The sequence below is a fragment of the Gadus chalcogrammus genome, chromosome 15 (assembly GCF_026213295.1).
Source record: "Gadus chalcogrammus isolate NIFS_2021 chromosome 15, NIFS_Gcha_1.0, whole genome shotgun sequence".
Classification (NCBI taxonomy): domain Eukaryota; kingdom Metazoa; phylum Chordata; class Actinopteri; order Gadiformes; family Gadidae; genus Gadus; species Gadus chalcogrammus.
The window spans coordinates 28,553,547-28,577,109 of record NC_079426.1 but is presented as its reverse complement, the minus strand read 5'-3'; the positions used below and the strand labels follow the sequence as shown (position 1 = coordinate 28,577,109).

The following is a 23,563-nucleotide window of genomic DNA, read 5'->3' as shown; positions in this document are numbered from 1 at the left end:
ATAAGCTGTAATTACTACACACAGCCACAAGAGAGCAGGATCAAACATACAAGCTGTAATATCTACCCCAGCCACAGAAGGCAGCATCTTTAAGACAGACACGGAAGCCGCATTTAAGACGTCACATAGACCACGCCTACTTCACATAGGCCCCGCCTACTGGAGCCAGATGAGGTCAGAATTAGTGGTGGATTTAATGATTTGTTTCCGTGACCCAGTTCGCGTGATTCAGTTCGCCAAGAGGAGTCGTTCGCGAATCGTTTGTTCAGTCGAGTTTCCGGTAGCACTAACTCCACTGAGTCTGACTGACTCAGCTGAGAACCGTGCAATGGCGTCCATTCCATGATGCGATTTACCGCTACCGGAAACCAGGCTGAACGAACAAACGATTCGCGAACGACTCCTCCCAGTTCAGTCGAGTTTCCTGTGAATCGATTCACCGGAAACTCGGTGGAGGAGTCGTTCGCGAATCAGCCTAGTTTCCGGTAGCAGTGAATCGCATCATGGAATGCATGCCATTGCACGGTTCTCAGCTGAGTCAGTCAGACTCAATGCTACCGGAAACTCGACTGAACTGGGAGGAGTCGTTTGCGAATCGTTTGTTCGTCCAGCCTGGTTTCCGGTAGCGGTAAATCGCATCATGGAATGCACGCCATTGTACGGTTCTCAGCTGAGTCAGTCAGACTCAGTAGAGTTAGTGCTACCGGATCTCGTTCGTTCGTTCAGTCGAGTTTCCGGTGAATCGAATGGTGAACGAGACGAACGAACAAATGAGAGAAACCGTTTTTTTTTTCCCCTTCAAATTCTGTAAAAGTCATACTGCAGCCATACCGTAAATCAAAAAATCTTGAATTTTTTTGTGGTACTGCACCCAAAGGTGGCGCTATTGTTAAAAAATCATGAATTAGGCTTATTTCTCCTCACCAGATTGACCTGGACTCAATATTCTTTCAGAATATCAATCTCTAGAATCAGACGCATCTTTTTCACCCTGGTCTTCTGCTCTAAAAATGTTTACTTTTCCCACAATTTCATAGAAAAGCCAAACGTCCACATTCTCAACCCATTTTGCCTATATGAACATTTTGTTATTGTATAACTACCATACGGCTATCTTTAGGACACTGGTTAAGGAGTTGGACTGGTAACCGGAGGGTGGCCAGTTCGAATCCCGAGCCTCCACGGATGAGGTGCCCTTGAGCAAGGCACCTGAAACCCCCACCTGCTCCACGGGTGCTGCACCGCGGCAGCCCACTGCTCCGGTAGTGCCGGTGTGTCCCCATGCGTGTGCCCCCATGTGTGTGGACCTCTGTGTGTGTATGTGTTCACCGGCTACCCGGATGGGTCAAAAGCAGAGAAGAATTTCCCCCTAAAAGGGATGAATAAAGGATAACAAATACCATTAACAGTGTAGATTTTCAGATCTTTACTCTTTTAAGAAATCCCTTTATTCTCTTGTGAAATGTGTGCTTGGAGTTTTCTTCATGTTGTGTGCTTATGAATCGACATTTTCACCATGTGAATGAGGCTTCATGCAGTTCAGGAATGTCAGTGGCTCAACGGGATAATGCCGTGTACTAATGATACCTAGGTTGAAAGTTTGAATCCTGTTTAGAGCATTATGAACAAGCTGAACATGACATTCTGTCATTGCCAGTCATTTAAGAAACACAACATTGAACAGCACCTGAAATTCATCAGGCAATCAACATTCCGGCTCATTTGTTTCCAAGAGTCGGATTGCCCAGACACAGTATGGCATTAAGGGGAACTCCTCATTGACCATTTTTCCTTCATAATTAACTCTTGTCATATTATATTTCTTCTGTTAATGTTCTTGACTACAAATGTTTAATTTCCCCAGAATTCCAAATATTTTTCAGGTATATGCTTTGAAGAAACCCCTTAATTCATTTGAGAAATGCTTTGAGTTTTCTGGATGTTGTGTGCTTATCAATAGACATTTTGACCATGTGAATGAGGCTGCAGTGGAACATCTTTCGTTATATTTTTATATCTTCCATTAGTGTGTTCTTGACTTTTAATTTAGCTTGGGCCCTGTTAATCACCGCTTGCGGTTATATTTTTTCGTATGTTTTTCTGTGTATGCTATGTGTGGCTGTAGGGCAGACTAATGCTGCCTGTCTTGGCCAGGACACTGGAAGAGATGTTTAATCTCGATGATTATTATTTTCAACTAACCAATGGTAGTTGCATTGCATTTTAAATGTCAATGCACTTTTCAGCCCTGAATAACAATAAAAGCTATTTAATAATTGATTTGCATGCATAGTATACTACACTTTCCATTGAACAATTACCTGTTACCATAAATTGACTAATTTTATAATGTCATCAAATTCTCACACACTAGCTCTGCTTTCAGACACACGTGTAAGTCCTGATATTCTCCTGATTGGCCGTATGTGTGAACAACATATACTGACACACACACACACACACACACACACACACACACACACACACACACACACACACACACACACACACACACACAAATAGAAAATCTTATTTGTCACTCTGACGCACAAAACACTCTCTTCCAAACAGATTAAACTCCCCCCCACACACACACACACAGAGACACACACAAACTAAAACACACACACACATACACGCACACTAAGAATATCTTATTTGTCACTCTGACACACACAAAAACACTCTCTTCCAAACAGATTAAACTCCCCCCCACACACACACACACACACACACACACACACACACACACACACACACACAAACTAAAACACACACACACACTTTGCTCATCTTAAAGTCTATCCACATGCTTTGAGGTGAGACAAAATGGAAAGCAAGCTAGAGAATGATGAAAGAGAACAAGAAATGGATGTATAGGAAGGAGAGAGGGAGAGATAAATGAAGTAGGAGAGACAGAGAGTTACAGATACATGTGAAATGTGAAAGCACTCAAGACTTCTGGTGATGATGATGTGTTATTGGTTGAAGAGGCTTGGACTCCACGTATACACAACCAGGGGTCCTACTTTACACTTCAGCACTCCTGTGTTCAACATGCCTATCAAGCTACTAGCACAGTTAGCTGCGTCCGTAGGAGAGGCTGTGAACTACAAACGATCTTGCAGAGTAACAGACGTCTTACTAACGGCCCCAGCTGCTTCTCGGCCTGATATAGAACTGATTTCATACAGTTCATTGGTCAGGAGAATAGAACAGAACTACACAATGACGCATGTGATATGTGATCAATTGTGTAATTCAATGCCTACACCATGACTGTGGGATCTAACCATTTTATGAAGGGAAACACATAATTAAGCTGTTAAAATAACCACAGCTGGGGTAATTGTAGGGTATAAAAACAAGAGGTTGTTGCTTAACAATGTGTTGAAAAGCACAAAACAAACAAACCTCCAGCCCAAACTTGTAGAAGGCGTAGTTGAGCAGGTACTTGAGGCAGTTCATGAGGCCCTGGTCCAGAGTGTCTCTGGTGGCCGCGGGGAACAGGGTCTGGACCGCAGGGGGGGAGCACTGGACCTGGCAGTAGTGGTGGATCTGGTGACGGTAGACTGTGGCTTCAAACACCAGCAGCATAAGGACCACCAAATGATTCTGAAAGAAGAGAATAGTCATCTGAATAAATCTCACTGCTCCAACCCACTGAACTGGAAAAGCAATGTTACACGTTTAGTGTGAGCCATCATGGGGATAGAGTTTAGCATTGACCATGTTTACACAAGCTTTCTGAACCTTGCAATGCAAAGAGGGATGTTTTTCTCAGTCCTATCAGGCGGGAAGAGTTGAACGAGAGATACAGACACCCTTCATCAAACCCCCTCCAGAGATGTTATACGCTGCATTTATCCAACATTGTTGTGCCCTGTATGTAAAATGTATACATTTAATATTTAATACAGATACAGTCTAGATTGCAAAAGCTTTGTCTTGTGTAGACAGGGCAACTATGTTGTTAAAAATTAACATTTTATACTATAAAGGAATTATAGGTGTAAGCGCACTTTGCTGTATCCCAGCACTGTGGCATCTTTCCTGAAGCCGAACCAGTTGGCGGGGTCCACGGGCCCCTTGTACAGCGTAGAGTTCTTCATCTGCTCCGGGGACAGGTTGGTCATGTTGGCGAAAGGCTGATGGGGAGGAGGTGGAGATGATAGCTCAGACCAACCCGACTTCACCCATCATTAACTGTTCTCAAACTCACATCACTTCAGGAGAAATGTTATTGATTACCTTCGCAAGTACCCATAACATGCTTACAGCACTTTTAAAATCACTTTAAAATATTGCATTTGTGTCACTTTCACGTCATTCATTTTAATGGGATGTGGGGAGGGGAGGGGGGGGGGAAACATGACCAATGAAGAATCTAACCTAGATGACTAACAAGTAGAGCAGTTTGTGGTGCCAACTGTGTCTGGTTTGGTTCAGAGACCGTCGGATTATAAAGGATTATATATCTTCTTTCAGTAACAATCTCTTGATATACCGTACGTTAAATCTTACCAGGCTGCAGTTGTTTGAGTACTTGTCCGGATTGACGATGACCAGCTGGTACAGCATCTTACACACGATGATGACACACACCCAGACGGTGGACAGACAGGACGCCATGGGCCTGAAGCGGCCGTAGGGCATGGCTAGGGACCACAGGACCACCAGCAACAGGTTCATGACTGAAGGCTGCAGGGGGAGAGGTGAAAACATTAAAAGAGAGGATGATATGAGCTTGTACTTATTTCTTAATATTCCAATTCTGAATAGAGCCTTAAAAGACAGATCGGATTAAGAGAGAAGAGGTGGTTACCTCTCCTAGAGCGACCCACACGGTGTAGAAGGCCACCATCTTAACGATGTGGAGTTCAAGTAACCTCCAGAGAAACTCCTGAGTCTGGGTCAACGTATCTGAAAACTGTCTGCAAAGAACCAGCAACCTATCCATCACTAGACCCCATTTACTAGGCATAAGCGCTGGAGTCGAGGATGTGGAGGAGAGAAGAATGGTTTAGCGACAGGTGTGATATCAGATAATTTGAAAAACAAAATAAAAATATATTCATATCTATTGGTAAGTTCTTCCTGATTTGGTTTAAGTTGGGTAATTTCAGTAGAAACGACCACATAGATCTTACAAGCAGGAGCTGTTACTCAACATCTGATCATAATTTGTATATTACGTCACATACTTCAATATGTTCTCTCTTACATAAACAAGAGCTACATAATGAATTCCTACCTCAATTTAACTATAAACTGGACGATCTTATCATAAGTTCAAGCTAAAGAATGGGAGAACCACTCACCTCCATCCTCTAGATCGTGGTTTCCGATCTCCAGATCTTCATCAAGGCACTCAGTGCCCTCAGAATTGGCGCAGCCACTCTTTCTGATTTCAGGATGATATATTTAGTAATCACCATATAAACATCATATGATTAACATTAATATTTAACGCATGTATTACACATTGTATCAGTGGAGGCTTCTCCATTGAGGAGAGGGAGGAAGATCCTCCCTAACATTGTTGAGAATAAAAAATTTAGATTGCCCCGACTATTGTAATGAATTAATGCCCTTAAATATGACTACTTTATTGCCTTTGAATATATAATGTTCGTTTCCCTGGGTAAAGGGACATTAGCACCCCCTATCGCCTATTGACAATTACTTCAGGGAGGAACGTCCTCCCTCCGCCGCCGTCCACTCCCATTCATTTTCCCGAAAGTACTGGCGGCCGGTGGATAACATGGGTTTCAATGGGAGAGAGGAGGAAAATCCTCCTCTGAGTGGGTGGGACCTTAAGGGGTCTGATTCGCGCAAAAATCTATCCGTCTGCGCTATGAACCAATAAGCAGGATCCCTGGATGTTGAGCAGCGTTGCCAGATTGGTCCGATTTCCCACCCAATTGGGCTACTTTTAACCATGTTAGGCTGGAAAAATTATCATTGGGCGGGAAATCTGCCCAATCTGGCAACGCTGTCGATAACAAACCCGGTCTGCATTGCCGCGGTGCTCAGTCTGAGAGACGCAGAAGCGAAATCTGCGATAGCGAGATCCTAAATGCACAATGGAAACATTGGAAACGGAGGACATTGTTAACGTCTTATTACAAAAACCATTCCATTCATTCAGAAAGAGGTAGACCACTTCCCAAAATCAAGGTCATCAGAAGTAATGGCAACGTCAGTGTTGTGAGTGCTACATGGTTTGCTAGGTACGCATGACTTACTGGTAGCATTACAAGCAATTGTAACTGAAAATAAACATAGCTAAATAACTTCAGTCAGTGAGGGCAAAAATAGGCCCAATAATAGGCCCAGATTTTTTTATTTACTTTTACAAATCAATAGTAGGCCTGATTTGACTAATATGCTTTGCATCCTTTCCTTCTCAAATTACAGTGATGCCACTGGTGGCTTTGTATACATTTTGTTCACATAACTCCCTCCCTGCTATTTTGTAGTTCGCCAAAACACCCTGAAACAACTTGAGTGACAAACTGAGTCTCACATTCTTATGCCACCATACACCAACAGTGCAAGCAGGCCAATGGCAACCAAGCGCGCAGTCCTTCCTCCCTCACTTTAAAAACCACCAGCCGCCACTGCATTGTATAATAACAGCAGTCAATAACTACAGCGTATTGTAAAATAGATGGATTTATAGCAAAAGCCTAAAACATGTATAAACAATCATCTCATTAATCACCTGTGTAAAGGGTTTACGTGCTCCAGGTCTGTGAGGCTCATGAACGGCGTGTGGAAATAGTGCAGCTGCAATATGCATGCCAGCAAGAAGAAGCCGGGGATCAGGATGCTGCTGAACAGCTCTGACAGAGCAAATGTCTCCAGGCCGATGTCAGCCAACCTGGAAACGCAGACGTTATGTTAGACTATGGGAGCAGGGGTTAAGGTTAGGTTCAAACAACCGTAACCCGGTCACCGGTCAAGAAAACCATGCCTGGATAAGTTCCCCCTAATGGTGGAGCTACCTAGCATCCTTATGGTTGCAGACCCCCTCACCTTCTTCTTCTTCAAATGCTGTAAGTCTACTGTCTACTGATGACCATTAGTCAATCCTTTCCTCCGAACCTTTTCTGTTGTCAAATTTTGACTGTATTCTTTATTTGTTCTCAGCCTAAATCGTTTGGATGTATTAATTAGCCACATTACAAAACATAAAAGTAAATTTATTCTGGTAAGCTATAAACAATGTATTTGAATGGTTAAAAGACCTATGAGGAGATAAGAAAAGGTCAACCCACTGTTCCTCTGTGAACCCAGTGAGGTTCCTCCAGTAGCCAGGGAAGTCCTCAAACTGGTAGGTGTAGATTGAGATTAAGATAAGCATGGTGTAGGCCACTACCAGCCACCAGAACACCTTCAGCAGCTTCCTCCACAGGGAGTAGTACACCTGGACACATGACATATGGGTGACTGGACAGAATTAAATAATTACTTTACATAATTACCCTAGTTATCTTTGTTGTATACGGGGAAGCAGTTTACCTAGTGATTGTAAGTGCTTGGCACTGAACATCCTTACTGTGCCGAAAGCGATATATTGATTTTTATCTTTCTTCTGACAAATGTACTTATTGTAATTTGCTTTGAATAAAAGCGTCTGCTAAATGCCCTAAATGTAAAAGGTAAATTATAAATACATTTACATTATTCACAAAAACTATAATGAATCAAATAATAAAACACATAATATAACACAATAATAAATAGTACAATGACGTAGAGGAATGCAGTGGGGTGGTGACAATATCCGACCTGATAGAGGCATAGGCAGAGAAGGAAGAGCAGCATGTAAACGATTTTGTATCCAACAAGCTTCCCAGCGAAGGAGACCATGATAAACATCCCTCCACAGACGTAGATCCAGTACTTGGCATAGCAGCTCATCACCACTCCTCCCACCACCTTCAGCACTGATGCATCACCCCCACTCTGTCCTATATATGGTCATCACAGGAGAAGTAAACACAAAGAGAACATTGAGAAATGGTGACAAGGTATTCTAAGTGAACAGTCCTATACACACCAGACCCATAGACTTATCTAAGTAGTCAAACAGCCACTAAACTATAACGCTCCGTCAGTTGTTTGTTACTGGCCTCTCATCTCATATTTGTTTACGTGTCTCTAAAACATGCACAGGCTTTTAAAGATGTTTGTAATAAAATAATATTGTGATATTGTTTATGTTAGCGTTTCATGGCTAAATATACACTTCTGCAGGTGGGCATGTCTGTGTAAGCAAGAGGAAAGGAATAACCTTCACCTCTGGTATTGACCTCTTGGAGTTGAGTGAACATCTTAATTTTCCTACTGAAAATCTCTTTCACTGATTGCCGCAACAACAGCCAGAAGGTAAGAGTAAAGAGAAGCTGAGGAGAAAAGAAATGTACAGAAACATAAGTGGATTTAAACAAATTTCTATCTAAATAAAGTTAAACACCCAGTTCCGAGCCATCTTGTGAGACTATCTTGTGTGACTTCTAAGACCTGCTTTCAAGTCCTTGGTTTCTCTTACTTTATTGTCAATTAAATAGGGACCTGCTTACCATAGCGCCTAGCCTGAGGCATGGGTACTGAGCCCTATCTAAGCCCAGCTGTCTGAGACTCAGCAGCCCCACATTGTTGGGCAGCTCTAGCTGGAACTCCATGGCCCAGATGAACTGCAGAGAAACACAGCGCCAGGGCCGTAGAACAGGATGAAGGGCGAGGCACAGCATGGCCACGTGGCGTCTGAACAAAACACAAGGAAATAGGATTGTTTCAAATGTATAGGAAAGTTTTTCAATACATTGCTTCAGACCTGAATGTTATTGTCTTTATAGTACCTGGACCGCACAATCCATATGAGACAAGCCCATAGCAACAGCACAAAGGTCAGCCAGCTGTGGTAAGTGATCGCTCCACACCTAACGAAAATGTAAATTATGAAGAAAAAACATGAACTTGATGTAGTATATAAATAATAATAATAATAATAGTAATATAATAATAAATAAATTCGATTTATATAGCGCATTTCTAGGACTCAAAGTCGCTTTAAACTGAGGGGAGGCTGGTGGTAAAACAAACAACAGACATACATCACTGACACACACTCAGATAGGATGGGGGGGTTGGGGGCTAAGAGAAGGCAGTAGAGAAAAAGATTGGTCTTGAGGCGGCACTTGGACAAATGGGAGGGAATTTGAGCTCTCTGATGTCTTTTGGGGAGGGAGTTCCCAGAGCCTGGGAGCAACCCTGGAGAAAGGCTCTGTCCCCGAAACAGTGAATGTTGAGGCAGCTGACTGCCACTGAAGTGATTGAGTAGCTGAAAACTGAGGAATGTGTTTATATCATCTTCTGCCTGACAACTTACAGACTAACACACAGAGCTGAGCAGAGCAGCGAAGATGAGGGCTCAGCGTAGGAGATATGACCTCCAAAACAGCGAGAGGAGCCAAGAGCGTCGACCAATGTACACCAGCTCCTCCGGATTCACCAGTTCATGTATCACATGCTACACTACCTATCACTACCGGATCAACATGTACACTACCTATCCACTATCACTATCTTGCTTGTAAATTACTCTTAGGCAAGGTTCTATTAATAAGGTAACCACTTCCTGCAGGCCTTTTAATGATACCTAGTTATAATATTAATGGGGTGCTGCCTACTTTGGGGACTTCCGGCGGAATTAGCGTGATCCTAACCGCTTTTAAGTGGCTTGCGAGTTCAGAAGACGTAATTTCAGTAGGCTATGTGAAGGAAGGTGTGGCTTGACACTGCTCTGCATGAACATGGTGTTCAAGCAGTGTGATTGCGCAAGACAAGGGTATCTGGAACTCTCAATGTTTTTGATTTTGTGGTAGGCTATAGGGGCAGAATAACTATGACAGAAATTCGTTTGACTGTATTGTTACACTGTGTACTGTATATCTTACACAGTCATGTTAATATTAGCCTCTACTGAAATTAATTTGTAATAGTTATATTATTGTGCTGATCTACCCTATCCAGTTATGTATCAACCTAATTGCCATTTCCTACGATACGGACACGATTTGAGGACCCATGGACAGAGCATAACATTGGATGCACTTTGTTTGACCCTAGCTGAGATGTACCATCATGGCTATGAGAGCACAGACGTAGCTCTGCTGCATCACCATCTCGTCCCATGACAAGAACGGGTTTTTCTCTCCTTCTGGGTTAATGGCAGGCAGAGGTCTGGGGAATAAAAGGCTGCAATTAAGAAATGAACTATACTCGTATCCTGCTGCTAAAAATGTGTTTTTAGTTTTTTAAATTTATACCGTAAAATAATCAATATTATGTTAAATATATTTTATAGATGCAGCTTACCACTAATGGCCTCTCCCCCAGTGTCTCGGTCTCTCTGAATGACCTGAAGACAGGAGCATAAACTAACACACACACACACACCACACACACACACACACACACACACACACACACCCACACACACACCACACACACACACACACACACACACACACACACACACACAACACACTGTCAAATAAAAGATGAGGCTGTAAACACAATCTTCATTTCTTGTGTTAATATACATGTACCTGTGTTTCATCCTCATAGTTATGCCCTCTGCTGTCCCTCCTGGAACTGAGCTCCACATTATCACTTGTTGGCTCACCCTTTTTTCTGATGAAAATACACACACCACACACACACACACACACACCCACACACACACACACACACACACACACACACACACCTCACACACACACACACACACACACACACACACACACACACACGTATTACACAGGTATATGACAGGCCCTATTGTCTGTTCTATGTCAATCTGTAGTGGTCTTCAGACCATGCAGTCAGGGACTGGATGCTTTGGTCTGGCTGGGTGAAAAAGCACCCCAACCAACATGACCAGGGTCCCGGTTCCAGGTTAAAACTCCTTAGTGTGTTCAGTGGATGCTCTCCTTTGTTTGGCTCTTTGTTAGACATATCCCCTCGTGGTTGATTAGTTCCAATGTATAATGTTCTAAGTCGGGGTTCTCCATGCTTAGTCTTCTATAACCTTGTTGTTTTCTATTGCTTTCTGTTTTCTCTTTGGCGACATTTCTTGCCCCTTAGGTCTATGACTAGTTTTATGTTCTTCTATTGGAAGTCACCGGCGAATGCCCTCGATTCCTCCTTTTTGGAGAAAATACAATTGTGCATCCTTACCAGTCCCCTGAGTTCTCTGGTTCAGCCTATCCACACCTATGTGTCAATGATGGCCCCGTACCAGGGTCAGATTAAAAATGACAACCGATCCACCCCTTTGAGTCAATGAGGGGCCCCCGTACCAGGGTCAGTGTGAGGGGACCTGCGGCGTCTGGCCTGCAGGGGGAGTATGGGCAGGTTGGGAGGGCACCGGATCGGCTGGGGGGATTGGGTCTGATTGCGGGCACCTGCTCGCAATCAGGCTAATCCAGGGAGTGTGTATTTATGTGCCTGCTTGTTTGTAGTAGGAACACCGGGGAGCAGAGTGAGGCGAAGAGGGGAGTGATCCAAACGCGATCCCCACCAGAGATCCCACCAGAGATCCCCAGCAGCGATCTCCACAGAGATCCCCACAGAGATCTCCACCAGAGATCGAAGGCAGGTCGTGGAGCGCTGAACGCAAGGATTCTCCCGGATGTTGTTGATTTGATAATTTCAAGCCTCTGATTTGTTTTGCTGTCGTTAAAATAACGAGGAACCCAGTGAGGGACGACGAACTGTGGTCTCCGCACGCTCTTTGACCCTGCTACAGTCAGATTAAAAAGGACCAATATTGTGTGCATGTGACAGCGCTCTTAAACCTTGACTGGCGATAGTTCAAGGTCATGGGTCGGGTGTGGCAGTTGATACCTTGGCTGGTGTCCTGTGGCTGCTGGTTTCTTCAGCACGATGGCTATTGTTATGTAGGAAGGAGCAATATCACCGGATTGACATAGACGGGCCAATATGGTTGAGTTCACGATGAGGTCTGAGGGGGCAGAACAGCTTCCATGCTTGAATGCATGTCCTCAGGCCAAACAGTCTAGTGGCTAGGGTATTTAAAGAAGAGAGAAAATCAACACTGTGTCTTTATACCTCAGATAAATCAGGAACATTGTGAAAAGTGTCGTATGGTGAATATTTAGAACTGTAGAGGGCAGATCAGGAAAGCCACGATTATTGAATGAAAGGAATTCTAACAGACTCTTCCTACATAGTCTTTCTATATTTGAACCTTTTTTGTGTATTTTGTTTTATGGTAGATATTTATTTTTTCTTGTAGGCAGTAATTGCGGTTAACTTTTTTATTCTCTACTAATATAATATTTGTTGTCAGATAGAGTACAGATCAGAATAAATGGACTCCAGTCATGACTTCCCACCACTACATGACCTCATTCTATAGTGTACATTTGGAAAGTCTAGTTAGCTGCTAACCCATTGTTTTTGTGAATTTATGAACAAATCTTACAGTTAATATTTACAACAATGATGACTTCATTATACTCTAGAGGTATGTGCAAAACAGTTTTTTGGGGCTTAGTGTCTCCATGAGCGGGGGGCTATCATTTGACTCTCTGACACTCATTGAAATGTATGTAATTATACCCAGACAGTAGTAGTTATGGGCCGTATCTTGCATCCGGCGCAATTGACTTAATCACTGGCGCATGTGTCGTTGCTAGTTTGCAACTGGCGCAGTGCGTTCTTTTCCTCCTGCTCCACGCGTCGGTAAATTAGGGGAATGATCTTGCGCCCCAAGGGGCGGCTCTGCGAAAGGAGGAGGCATGCTCTGGCGCAAACGTTCCCTTGTGCTATTCTGCAGTTTCAGAAAACAATTGCGCCACAAACCAGGAAGTACCTGGTTAAAGGTCAGTGGCGCATTGTTGAGATGCTATTTTAAGGGCGCATGCATAATGTTGCTTGTGCACCTCGCGCTAACACTTTGCTTCTCTCATCTACCTAGCCACACATTCTTGGTAAATTATTTGGGAAAGAACAGCTGATACAGCGGTAAGTTGTACTTTTAAATCAATGCATCTGCAAACACTGTACAGCAAACACATATTTTCTTGACACAGACATCGTGTACATGCCCACAACTTTTAGGATGATGAGTATTTGATCGTGAGAAAATATTGTTTTACCGCATGTGTGTGCGTCATCTGTTTAAACACACTCAAACTAAACACGTAACGCATGTCAATGTATATTAACGGGGGACACATATTGGGAACACAAGTCGATAACGATAATGACAACACTGATAAGAAACTATGTTTATAATGTATTGCGTATATCATTAAATATCATTAAATAGAACCATATTAAATAGGACTCAGTATTTGAAGTTGTGGAAGAAAACCTTATTCCATGTGTGAATTAGGCCATATTATTTGGCCATAAACTGAGCCATTTGAAGTTTGAAATTCATGTGCATCTGTCTCATCGGAGACTGCAGACGCGCTGTCAAAATATCAACTTGTCAGATTCAAATGCGCTCATGGCTCTTAAAGGGGATGGGAGCTGGCACTCTCATTGGTTTATTGCACGTTACGCACAAACCACACCTACGGGTAATTAGGCTACTTCAGACCAACCCTTTTAAGATTTGCGCCGGGCGCAAGAGTAATTTTTCCCGCCGGTAAACTAGCGACATCGCCATAGAACCGCCAACAAAGCTAATTGCGCTTGGCGCTTCTCACTTGCGTTTCAGACCGTTAAAATAGGGCCCCTGATGTCTATTAGCATTCACAAACTAAAGGAGGAGTGGCCTTGGGCCAAAATTCAGCTTTGTGTTCCCTGACATCACCACGAATAACAAAATGTAGCATTTTGATCTTAAATCGTTGCACAATGTCCACTAACCGGAGGCCAACTATCAGCCTCCACATATGGCGTGCCCTTAGGAGAAGACTTTATTATCAACTAGAAAATGCATTTCCTGCAGAAAATGAGGTGAGTGCTGTAGTGCAAAGTGCGTTTGAAAATATTATTTAATAAAGCCACATCGATTAACACATAAAGAAACGTTAAATGGCTTAAATCAAGCGAAGGGATTTGAACAAAAGTTCAAAGGTCTAAATGGAGTAAACAATGTAAACATACACACCATTTAAGAAAATGTAAATGGTTGGAAACAAATAAAGTGACAGCTGAATGAAAAGCGCAAAGCATTGCAAAAAATGCAGAAATGTAAAATGAATTGACCTGATTAATCTGAAAGGTCAAATGTATTGCCCTGCACTGCTGGTGTGTGTGTGTGTGTGTGTGTGTGTGTGTGTGTGTGTGTGTGTGTGTGTGTGTGTGTGTGTGTGTGTGTGTGTGTGTGTGTGTGTGTGTGTGTGTGTGTGTGTGTGTGTGTGTGCGTGCGTGCGTGCGTGCGTGCGTGCGTGCGTGCGTGCGTGCGCGCGCGCATGCGTGCGTCTTAAAGAGTAGCGAGCCGTGTGTGATTAAAAGTAGCCCACTAGAGTGGGAAAAACAGCCCAACCTGGCAACACTGCTTGAACCTCCTCCAAAATTAGCCCAATCTGGCGGAAAAAACTGCCCAATCTGGCAACAGTGCTGAACGTCCTCACGCTCCAGCGTCAACGTAAATCAAAGAGACCAACTGAAAACGAAGCCGTTATGAAACTAAAACTGTGATTCTGAATAAAGTTTAAATGATATCCAAATTCCGTTTGGATATTATTGAAAATACAAGTGTGTCGATTTGTTAAATAGTTTGGTAGGTACCAGATGCCCACTGGGCACCTTCCTTGGGAGGTGTTTCAGGCACGTCCAGTGGGGAGGAGACCTCGGGGAAGACCCAGGACTAGGTGGAGAGATTATATCTCAACACTGGCCTGGGAACGCCTCGGGATCCCCCCGTCAGAGCTGGTCAATGTGGCCCGGGAAAGGGAAGTCTGGGGCCCCCTGCTTGAGCTGCTCCCCCCGCGACCCGACCCCGAATAAGCGGACGAAGATGAGATGAGATGAGATGAGAAGGTAAACAGTTGAAAAATGATTGAGTTACAATGTCTTAAGAAGTAGATGTGTCAGAATGGGCAGACGTCTTCAATGAAAACTATGGAAGCATATGTAGCAAAATTCAAATGGCAATGCAAATTGCAATTTGCAATTCAATAAGTCCTTTCATTATGCAATTGACAATTAATTATGTATTTAATAATGTAATTTGTAAACACGTTATTCAAAGTGTATTTTAAGATGCAAAGTGACAATGAAATCCTCAATACAATTTGCAAAAGTTATAACAATAAAAATAGAATAACATTTTGTCAAATTTTTGGAGTTCCTTTATTCAAATTGAAAAGCTATAGCGTCCCCGTATAACGTATTTGAATAACGTCTTTACAAATTACATTATTCAATTGCAGAATGAATTGTCAATTGCATAATGTAATGACTTATTGAATTGCAAATTGCATTGCCATTTGAATTCTACATATATGTTTCCATAGAAAACAAGCTGAAAACGAAGCCGGTATGAAACTATAACTGTGATTCTGAAGAAAGTTTAAATTATATCGAAATTTGGTTTAGATATTATTGAAGATACAAGTGTGTAGATTTGTTAAATGGTTTGAACAAAGATAAACGGTTGGAAATTGATTTAGTTACGTCTTAAACACCCATTGACTCCCATGTTGAAAAAAGACAGTATTTTAAAAGTAGAATATCTTAAAAAGTATAAAATATTAAGAAATCTGAAATGAAGCGCGCGATTCCAAGCTATTCTGAAAATTTGAATGGAGTCTCTAGGTGAAAGATTGAGGAAGGAGATAGGTCCCAAAGTTTGTAGAGAATAAGACAGAGAGAAAGATAGAAAGAAAGAAAGAATAAAACTTATGAAGAACAACAGTTGAGCGCTGCATGCAGCACTCACCTAATAAGACCAAAACTGTAAATTAGCTAAATAGATACTCAAATAAATCCATCCATCCAAATGAGTTGTTAAGATTTACAGATTAAAAAAATCTGATGTCGGAAAGTAGTAATAAATCAACTTTCATCTGCAAATAGTCTACATGTTGAAAATGTGTTTTGAGTGCCGCTAAGGGAATAAGTGTAAAAAGGAACAATACTTTACCTGGCCCATAGACTTTCAGGTGGGAAGAGGCTTTGTGCCACCTGACTCTGGTACAGATACAGACAGACCATGTGTCCAGCAGTGAAGAATCCAACCATGACACACAGCGCGTTGAACCCCACGGGGCTGATGGGAAGGTGACACGCCCACCATGTGCACAGGCCAATGAAGAGAATAAAGTAGACCGCAGAGAACGTAGATGGAAAAGTTATGCCTGCAGAGGCAATCACACAAACACGGCAGTTGTCATGGACAAAGCAACAGACAAAAGGATACGGTAATTTAATTTAACAATAATAAAACATTTTAATTAGCACCTACTTTACTATAAGCACTTAAGTCTCAAACACTTAACATACATAGATAATTTGCTTTGAGTACACATATTCATAATCTCCTATGTATTAGAAATTCAACAATAATCTTACCAGCTAAAGCCAAAAGACATATGGTTAGGATCCGTCCTACGTCCTGGAGAACCTCGTGTGCTGTGGTTCGAAGTCGCTGGGCCAGCTGCTTAGCTCTGGTCGCTGTGGAAACCTTCTCAGCAGGCATGTTGGATGAAAGCATCGTCTCATCCTCGTCTGCAACTACAATGCCTGCTTCAACATCGATGTCTGCTTCAACAAATTCATCAATGACTGCTTCATTCACCTCATCTTCTTCTTCTTCCTCTTCCTCTTCCTCTTCTTCTTCTTCTTCTTCTTCTTCTTCTTCAATGTCTGTGAGTACATCTTCAATCTGGGTTGAGAGATGCAAGAAACACATCAGAAATAAGACAAATATGGCATTTATGACACATATGACGCCATCGACATGCAACCGTCCACCACCATGAATAAGACTACGGTTTTCTCTAGGTTTGAACTTTGTAGAAAACAACTTAGATAATTTAAGTACACAACTCCATAAACTATGTAACATCATTCTAATCATGTTTAGATATCTGAATGCAGAATTGCTACCTATCATACGTTAAAGTTTAGGTTTGAGGCTAGAGATGCTTCAGTGGATGTTGTAGGTGACCTTGGGTGCCTTGAAGGGCGCCTCTAAATTAAATGTATTATTATTATTATTATTGTTCATTGGAGATGTTTAGGTGAAGGTTTTAGGTTACAGAGGCTTACGTTTAGGGTTAGGTAAGAAATGGTTCTGTGCTATACACTGTACTTGTTTACACTGTGACACATTATACAATCATAACAGAATAAAGGAACAGAAAAATTGCAGGACTTTCAGCCACACTCTGTCACTTCAAGACCTTCAGTATCACCAAAATGCACCAAGCCACACGTCAGCAAATAGTGCATAGCATTAGCCAAGGCTACTAGAAATAATTGCATGAATAATTTTCTCTGCATAATATCACCTTGATTTGAGACCCTGATTTAATCCAAGGAGTAAACTATCCTAAGACTATTCCTAATGGACAGCATATCCATCTTGTTGTTGGGGCCCAGGCAGAGGATTTCAGATTTATCATAATTTAGCTCTAAAAGGTTTTGGCTGCTCCCAATTTGTGACTTTTATACATTATTTATGACAGTGGTTCACTTGACCGCTGACCCAGCCCTAACAAGTTCTCTTTTTGAATCATTGATCTGCTTTAACATGACTAACAGATGCTGTTGTTTACATGTATGTGTATGGGAAATACAGACCAACTTGGGTCCTGACTGCCAAAACAAATGCCATCCCAAATGACAGCAAGAGAGCATAACTGTGCGTTCACATCAGAAGCGAATTGAGCTGCCAAATCACCGGAAGTCAGTCACTCTATGGGCAAGAGCGACCAAAGCGACACAAGCGTCAAACGCTACCAGCGGCAAAAGGTGAGCGGCTGATCTTTATTCAAATTACTATGACACGTTTCGGCGGCAAAACACTGACAGCCAATCGGAATGTAGACTCTTCACTTGCGTGGATCCCAGGGAACACCGAACACCGGCTAGTGGTGGATTCAATGATTCGTTTCAGTGACCCAGTTCGCGTGATTCAGTTGCCAAGAGGAGTCGTTCACGAATCATACGTTCGTTCGTTCGTCAGTCGAGTTTCCGGTAGCACTAACTCCACTTAGTCTGACTGACTCAGCTGAGAACCGTGCAATGGGGTCCATTCCATGATGCGATTTACCGCTACCGGAAACCAGCTGAACGACAAACGGTTCGACAAACGACTCCTCTGTCGAGTTTCCGGTGAAATGATTCACCGGAAACTCGGTGGAGGAATCGTTCACAAATCAACCTAGTTTCCGGTAGCGGTGAATCGCATCATGGAATGCATGCCATTGCACGGTTCTCAGCTGAGTCAGTCGGACTCAGTGCTACCGGAAACTCGACTGAACTGGGAGGAGTCGTTCGCGAATCGTTTGTTCGTTCAGCCTGGTTTCCGGTAGCGGTAAATCGCATTATGGAACAAACGAGATAAACGAACCGGTTCGGTTTTTCGTCCTAAAGACTTGTTCATTCGAACCGGTTCGCGAACGAACAAGCCAACACTAACACCGGCACTTTGGTTCCTACCTACTTTATTGGTTCCCACTCACTGTACAAAATGTCGACTGAAAATTAATCGCGGCTGTAACTGGGCACCCGGTGTTGTACGATCCCAGCCTTTTTCATTTCAGAAATTGCAACAAAAAGGCTGTGGCCTGGGCGGAGGTGTCACGCGTGGTTGGTTGGTCTGTGTGAGTTAATGAAACGTATGAGATTATTGTAAGATAGGCGCGATACATGCCTGCTAACCGAGATCCTAGCATACTAATCTTCCTTGCTCTGGGACGATAACGTTTTGAAATATCGAAAATAGATACGTTGTGCAAAGGAATAATAGGTAGTGCAAAGGAATAATGCACGCATAATAATGCAATAATAATGCAAATGAATAATGCACTGAACAAACGTGTCACCTCAATGCAGTTTAATTGAGGATAGACGGCGGACAAATGACCATTTAGCAGACGCTTTTATCCAAAGCGACTTACAATAAGTACATTTGCCATAAGAAGTGAAACAATATATCGCTGTCAGTGACAGTGATAATGACAGCTGTGTTTTCTGTTTTGTGTTCAATAGTTAATGAGTGCAACATCCATAGTGATTTTGATACCAAGTGATGATAAGCGCGAGTATTTATAGAAAATATTTGCGACCTAGAACGTTCGTATTTAAAGGTTGGGTACGGAATTCGCTTTTTTGGCCATTTTTGCAAAATTACTTGAAATCCTTATCATAACCCGCTTACAGCCACTGAGTCAGAAGTACTGACATGAAAATTAAACTTGTCAATCATCTGTGGAACGGGCAGGGCTCGAAAAACTCCAGCCAATCATTTCCATTGCCACCGAGTTGCATTGGACAGTAAGTACGTCAATCAAACGGTCGTACTGCACTCCCACTCCCCCGCGCCCCGCGCGCGACCCCTTCGGGCAGTACTCGTGACCCAGAGCTCGTGAGTCGTGACCCAGAGCAAGCTCCTGTTTGTTGTTATCCTGCGGTAGCTACTGGAACTAGTTAATCCACATTTGGACCTAGCAGTAGAAGACAATTTCCATGGCAGACAAGACGCCACCATCCCCACCACCACCACCAGCAAAGAGAAGGAAAACTCTTTTTCAGAGAGTAATTGATAATAAAAACGCTGAAAGAGAAAAACTGAAATCAAGAATAATCCTAGGCGCTGCTTTCGAACGTTGGCGGCAACTGAAGGACGAGAAGGGTCTAAAAACCGATGCTTGTGTGGCGGTTGACCTAGTTTCAAAGTTTATACCGTTATACTCGGTAATACCGGTGTTGAGACGAGTGTATTACTCGGTGTGAAAATGTCCACACCGCGGCAACCCTAGTGAAAACCAGGACTTCCAATACAATTATATGAAACAAACATACATTTTCTAAAAATATAATGATTTATGTGACCGTTTAATGTTTATAACATCTGGTGCAACCATAGCCGCGAGAAAGTATTCTCAGCAGGGGGTGCTGGAAAAAAAAAACCCGGCCTGCACTAGACTCGCAACCAGAGCCGGATTAACCCAAAGGCAAACTAGGCACGTGCCTAGGGCCTGATTGGCGGGGGGGGCCCAGACAGAAGTAAAAAAAATAATAATAATAATGAAAAAAAATGAAATAGCCAATACAAATGTCCTGCCTACTATTTATTTCAGTGATAATATATCAATATATATATTAATTAACTAAAATAGTGACGTTGTTTATCTTAACGTTACGTCACATTAACGCCAATCAGTTAAGTCCGAGGGGAGGTCAGCGGGTCAAGACTAAGCGGAACAATAAAGCTAGCAGGCAGGTCGTTTCTTGAGTAGGCTAACATTCAAGATGCTTTCGGTGCGGCAAAACATAAAAAAAAAATGAAGAGGAACAAAAGAAGAAACAGCGGGGGCTTTACAGAAGTTTCTGTCGGGCAGCCGTCCGACAGCTGTGAACCTGCTCGTGTCAGCAGAGCCAGAGGCCGAGCCAGGCCCGCAGCCAGAGGCCGAGCCAGGCCCGCAGCTAGAGGCCGAGACAGGCCCGCAGCCAGAGGCCGAGCCAGGCCCGCAGCCAGGACCGGAGCCAGGCCCGGAGACGCGGCCCGAAGACGCGGCGGAAGACGCTGTGGCGCCGTCAACATCAGCGCCGTCATTTTCTACGTTGAAACAAGTGAAAACATACCGGAGAGCAACAGTAACAGAAAAAAAACTGAATGCCTTTGCCCTGTTGGCAATTGAAAATCGATCGTTGTGTTCACTTCCTTCACACCATGGTTCACATCCAGCTGCTCACAGAACAAGTTTAGCGCACCACCGCTACCCTCACACTTTTTCATATAACCTTTTTTCAGCACTAGGTCATATGAGCATTAAATAAATGCTGCGTCTCAACATGCCTTGGACAGCAGCGAGGATGACTCGCTTTGCCACGGGCCGAAACAGTTCGGAGCGACCACAGCCAGAGCGAACACAGCGGGGCAGAGGAGTGTCAGGAAGTCTTTGGTGTACACATCAGTACGGCCTATTTGCACTCAGAGTCAAGGCGATTTTGCGTTGGGTACGCAAATCGCGATTTGCGAAACGCCAGCAGATTTTGAAAATACACAACTCAAATGGTCCTACCCCCTCTCCTTCAACGCTGACTCTGACACCTCGTGCCCACTGCACCGTCAGTCAACGGACGTGGGAAGGCGTGGCTGACGGATGGGGGAGTAGTCTTTGCAGAGGCATCCGTCAGCCAATCAAATCGCTTCGCCGGGTTCTTCCCGCTTCTTCCTGCTTGTTGCGAGGCAAGATGACCCGCTTTCCCGCTTTCCAGTATCGTCAGAGCCCGAGTCGCGTCACAGTGCTTAAATTTGCATACGCGATCTGATTGGATGACGGAACCGTCGCTGCCGAAAAAGTTGAACATTTTTCAACTTTCTGACGGTGGCGAACGCTCCAACTGAACGGACGGATCCACAATGCATTGCGCGTCCGTCCCCATTCAAAGTCAATGGGCAACGGACAACTGACGGAGGTAGTGGGCACGGGGCGTGATGGTGGCGAACGCTCCAACTGAACGGACGGATCCACAATGCATTGCGCGTCCGTCCCATTCAAAGTCAATGGGCAACGGACAACTGACGGAGGTAGTGGGCACGGGGCGTGACTCCACCCATTCCAAGTACCTGGACGCGCAATCATGCACGAGCGCGAACAGAGATGCGCGAGAGCGAGCCAGGCTAGCGTAGGTTTTCGTTTAACAACATGGCACTACATTCAGCTGTAAGTTGCACCCAGTACCGCGGGAAGTAGGGGTGCTGGGGGTGCTGCAACACCCCCTGTCCGAGGCCCTGTCTTATCACAGAAAACGATCATTTCTAAAAACTCCGGCCAAAGTGGAGATTTCTGAAAACGCTGGTTATGTGTTGTCGTGTCAACGGGGAGAAACGGGATTTTAGGTTCTGAAGCGTCACATTATGCACAAGGAAATGCTTAACGTCATGTGAGCGCCCGCTGTACCGTATTGGTCCGAATATAAACACAAACCCCATTGTAAGACGACCTATATTTGGAAAAAATATTTGAAGACCAGATCTTGATTTCATGAATAAATAAATTGCATTAATTGAAATAATATACGAAAATAAAAAGGCATAGAATAAAACACTGCATTGCCACTAAACAGTAGTGCAAATAGGCCGTACTGATGTGTACACCAAAGACTTCCTGACACTCCTCTGCCCCGCTGTGTTCGCTCTGGCTGTGGTCGCTCCGAACTGTTTCGGCCCGTGGCAAAGCGAGTCATCCTCGCTGCTGTCCAAGGCATGTTGAGACGCAGCATTTATTTAATGCTCATATGACCTAGTGCTGAAAAAAGGTTATATGAAAAAGTGTGAGGGTAGCGGTGGTGCGCTAAACTTGTTCTGTGAGCAGCTGGATGTGAACCATGGTGTGAAGGAAGTGAACACAACGATCGATTTTCAACTTTGCGCGCATGCACTGGTGTAATTGAGCTGCGCTGCTATATATCTTTTTTATCAATGTGACGAGTTGCGAGTCTAGTGCAGGCCGGGTTTTTTTTTCCAGCACCCCCTGCTGAGAATACGTTCTCGCGGCTATGGTTGCACCAGATATTATAAACATTAAACGGTCACATAAATCATTACTATTTTTAGAAAATGTATGTTTGTTTCATATAATTGTATTGGAAGTCCTGGTTTTCACTAGGGTTGCCGCGGTGTGGACATTTTCACTCGTCCAACACCGGTATTACCGAGTATAAACGGTATAAACTTTGAAACTAGGTCAACCGCCACACAAGCATCGGTTTTTAGACCCTTCTCGTCCTTCAGTTGCCGCCAACGTTCGAAAGCAGCGCCTAGGATTATTCTTGATTTCAGTTTTTCTCTTTCAGCGTTTTTATTATCAATTACTCTCTGAAAAAGAGTTTTCCTTCTCTTTGCTGGTGGTGGTGGTGGTGGTGGTGGTGGTGGTGGTGGTGGTATGGTGGCGTCTTGTCTGCCATGGAAAGTCTTCTACTGCTAGGTCCAAATGTGGATTAACTAGTTCCAGTAGCTACCGCAGGATAACAACAAACAGGAACTTGCTCTGGGTCACGAGCTCTGGGTCACGAGTACTGCACGAAGGGGTCGCGCGCGGGGAGCGGGGGAGGGGGAGTGCAGTGCGACCGTTTGATTGACGTACTTACTGTCCAATGCAACTCGGTGGCAATGGAAATGATTGGCTGGAGTTTTTCGAGCCCTGCCCGTTCCACAGATGATTGACAAGTTTAATTTTCATGTCAGTACTTCTGACTCAGTGGCTGTGAGCGGGTTATGATAAGGATTTCAAGTAATTTTGCAAAAATGGCCAAAAAAGCGAATTCCGTACCCAACCTTTAAGCTGGAATCAATTTCATTTGCTCTCCATACCACCAATCTAATGCC

The 23,563-nt window shown here is 43.6% G+C and overlaps 1 protein-coding gene across 1 annotated transcript in view; it reads right to left on the bottom strand.

Annotated features, from left to right (window-relative positions):
• LOC130404253 (piezo-type mechanosensitive ion channel component 1-like) overlaps positions 1-23,563 on the bottom strand; it is a 99,558-nt gene that overhangs the window by 33,243 nt on the left and 42,752 nt on the right. The window contains 13 exon segments of the mRNA XM_056608894.1: positions 3,415-3,615; positions 4,023-4,148; positions 4,525-4,701; positions 4,826-4,989; positions 5,322-5,404; positions 6,728-6,886; positions 7,284-7,432; positions 7,798-7,979; positions 8,309-8,414; positions 8,592-8,775; positions 11,996-12,094; positions 16,145-16,358; positions 16,573-16,885. Coding sequence (XP_056464869.1) covers positions 3,415-3,615; positions 4,023-4,148; positions 4,525-4,701; positions 4,826-4,989; positions 5,322-5,404; positions 6,728-6,886; positions 7,284-7,432; positions 7,798-7,979; positions 8,309-8,414; positions 8,592-8,775; positions 11,996-12,094; positions 16,145-16,358; positions 16,573-16,885 — 2,157 coding nt within the window.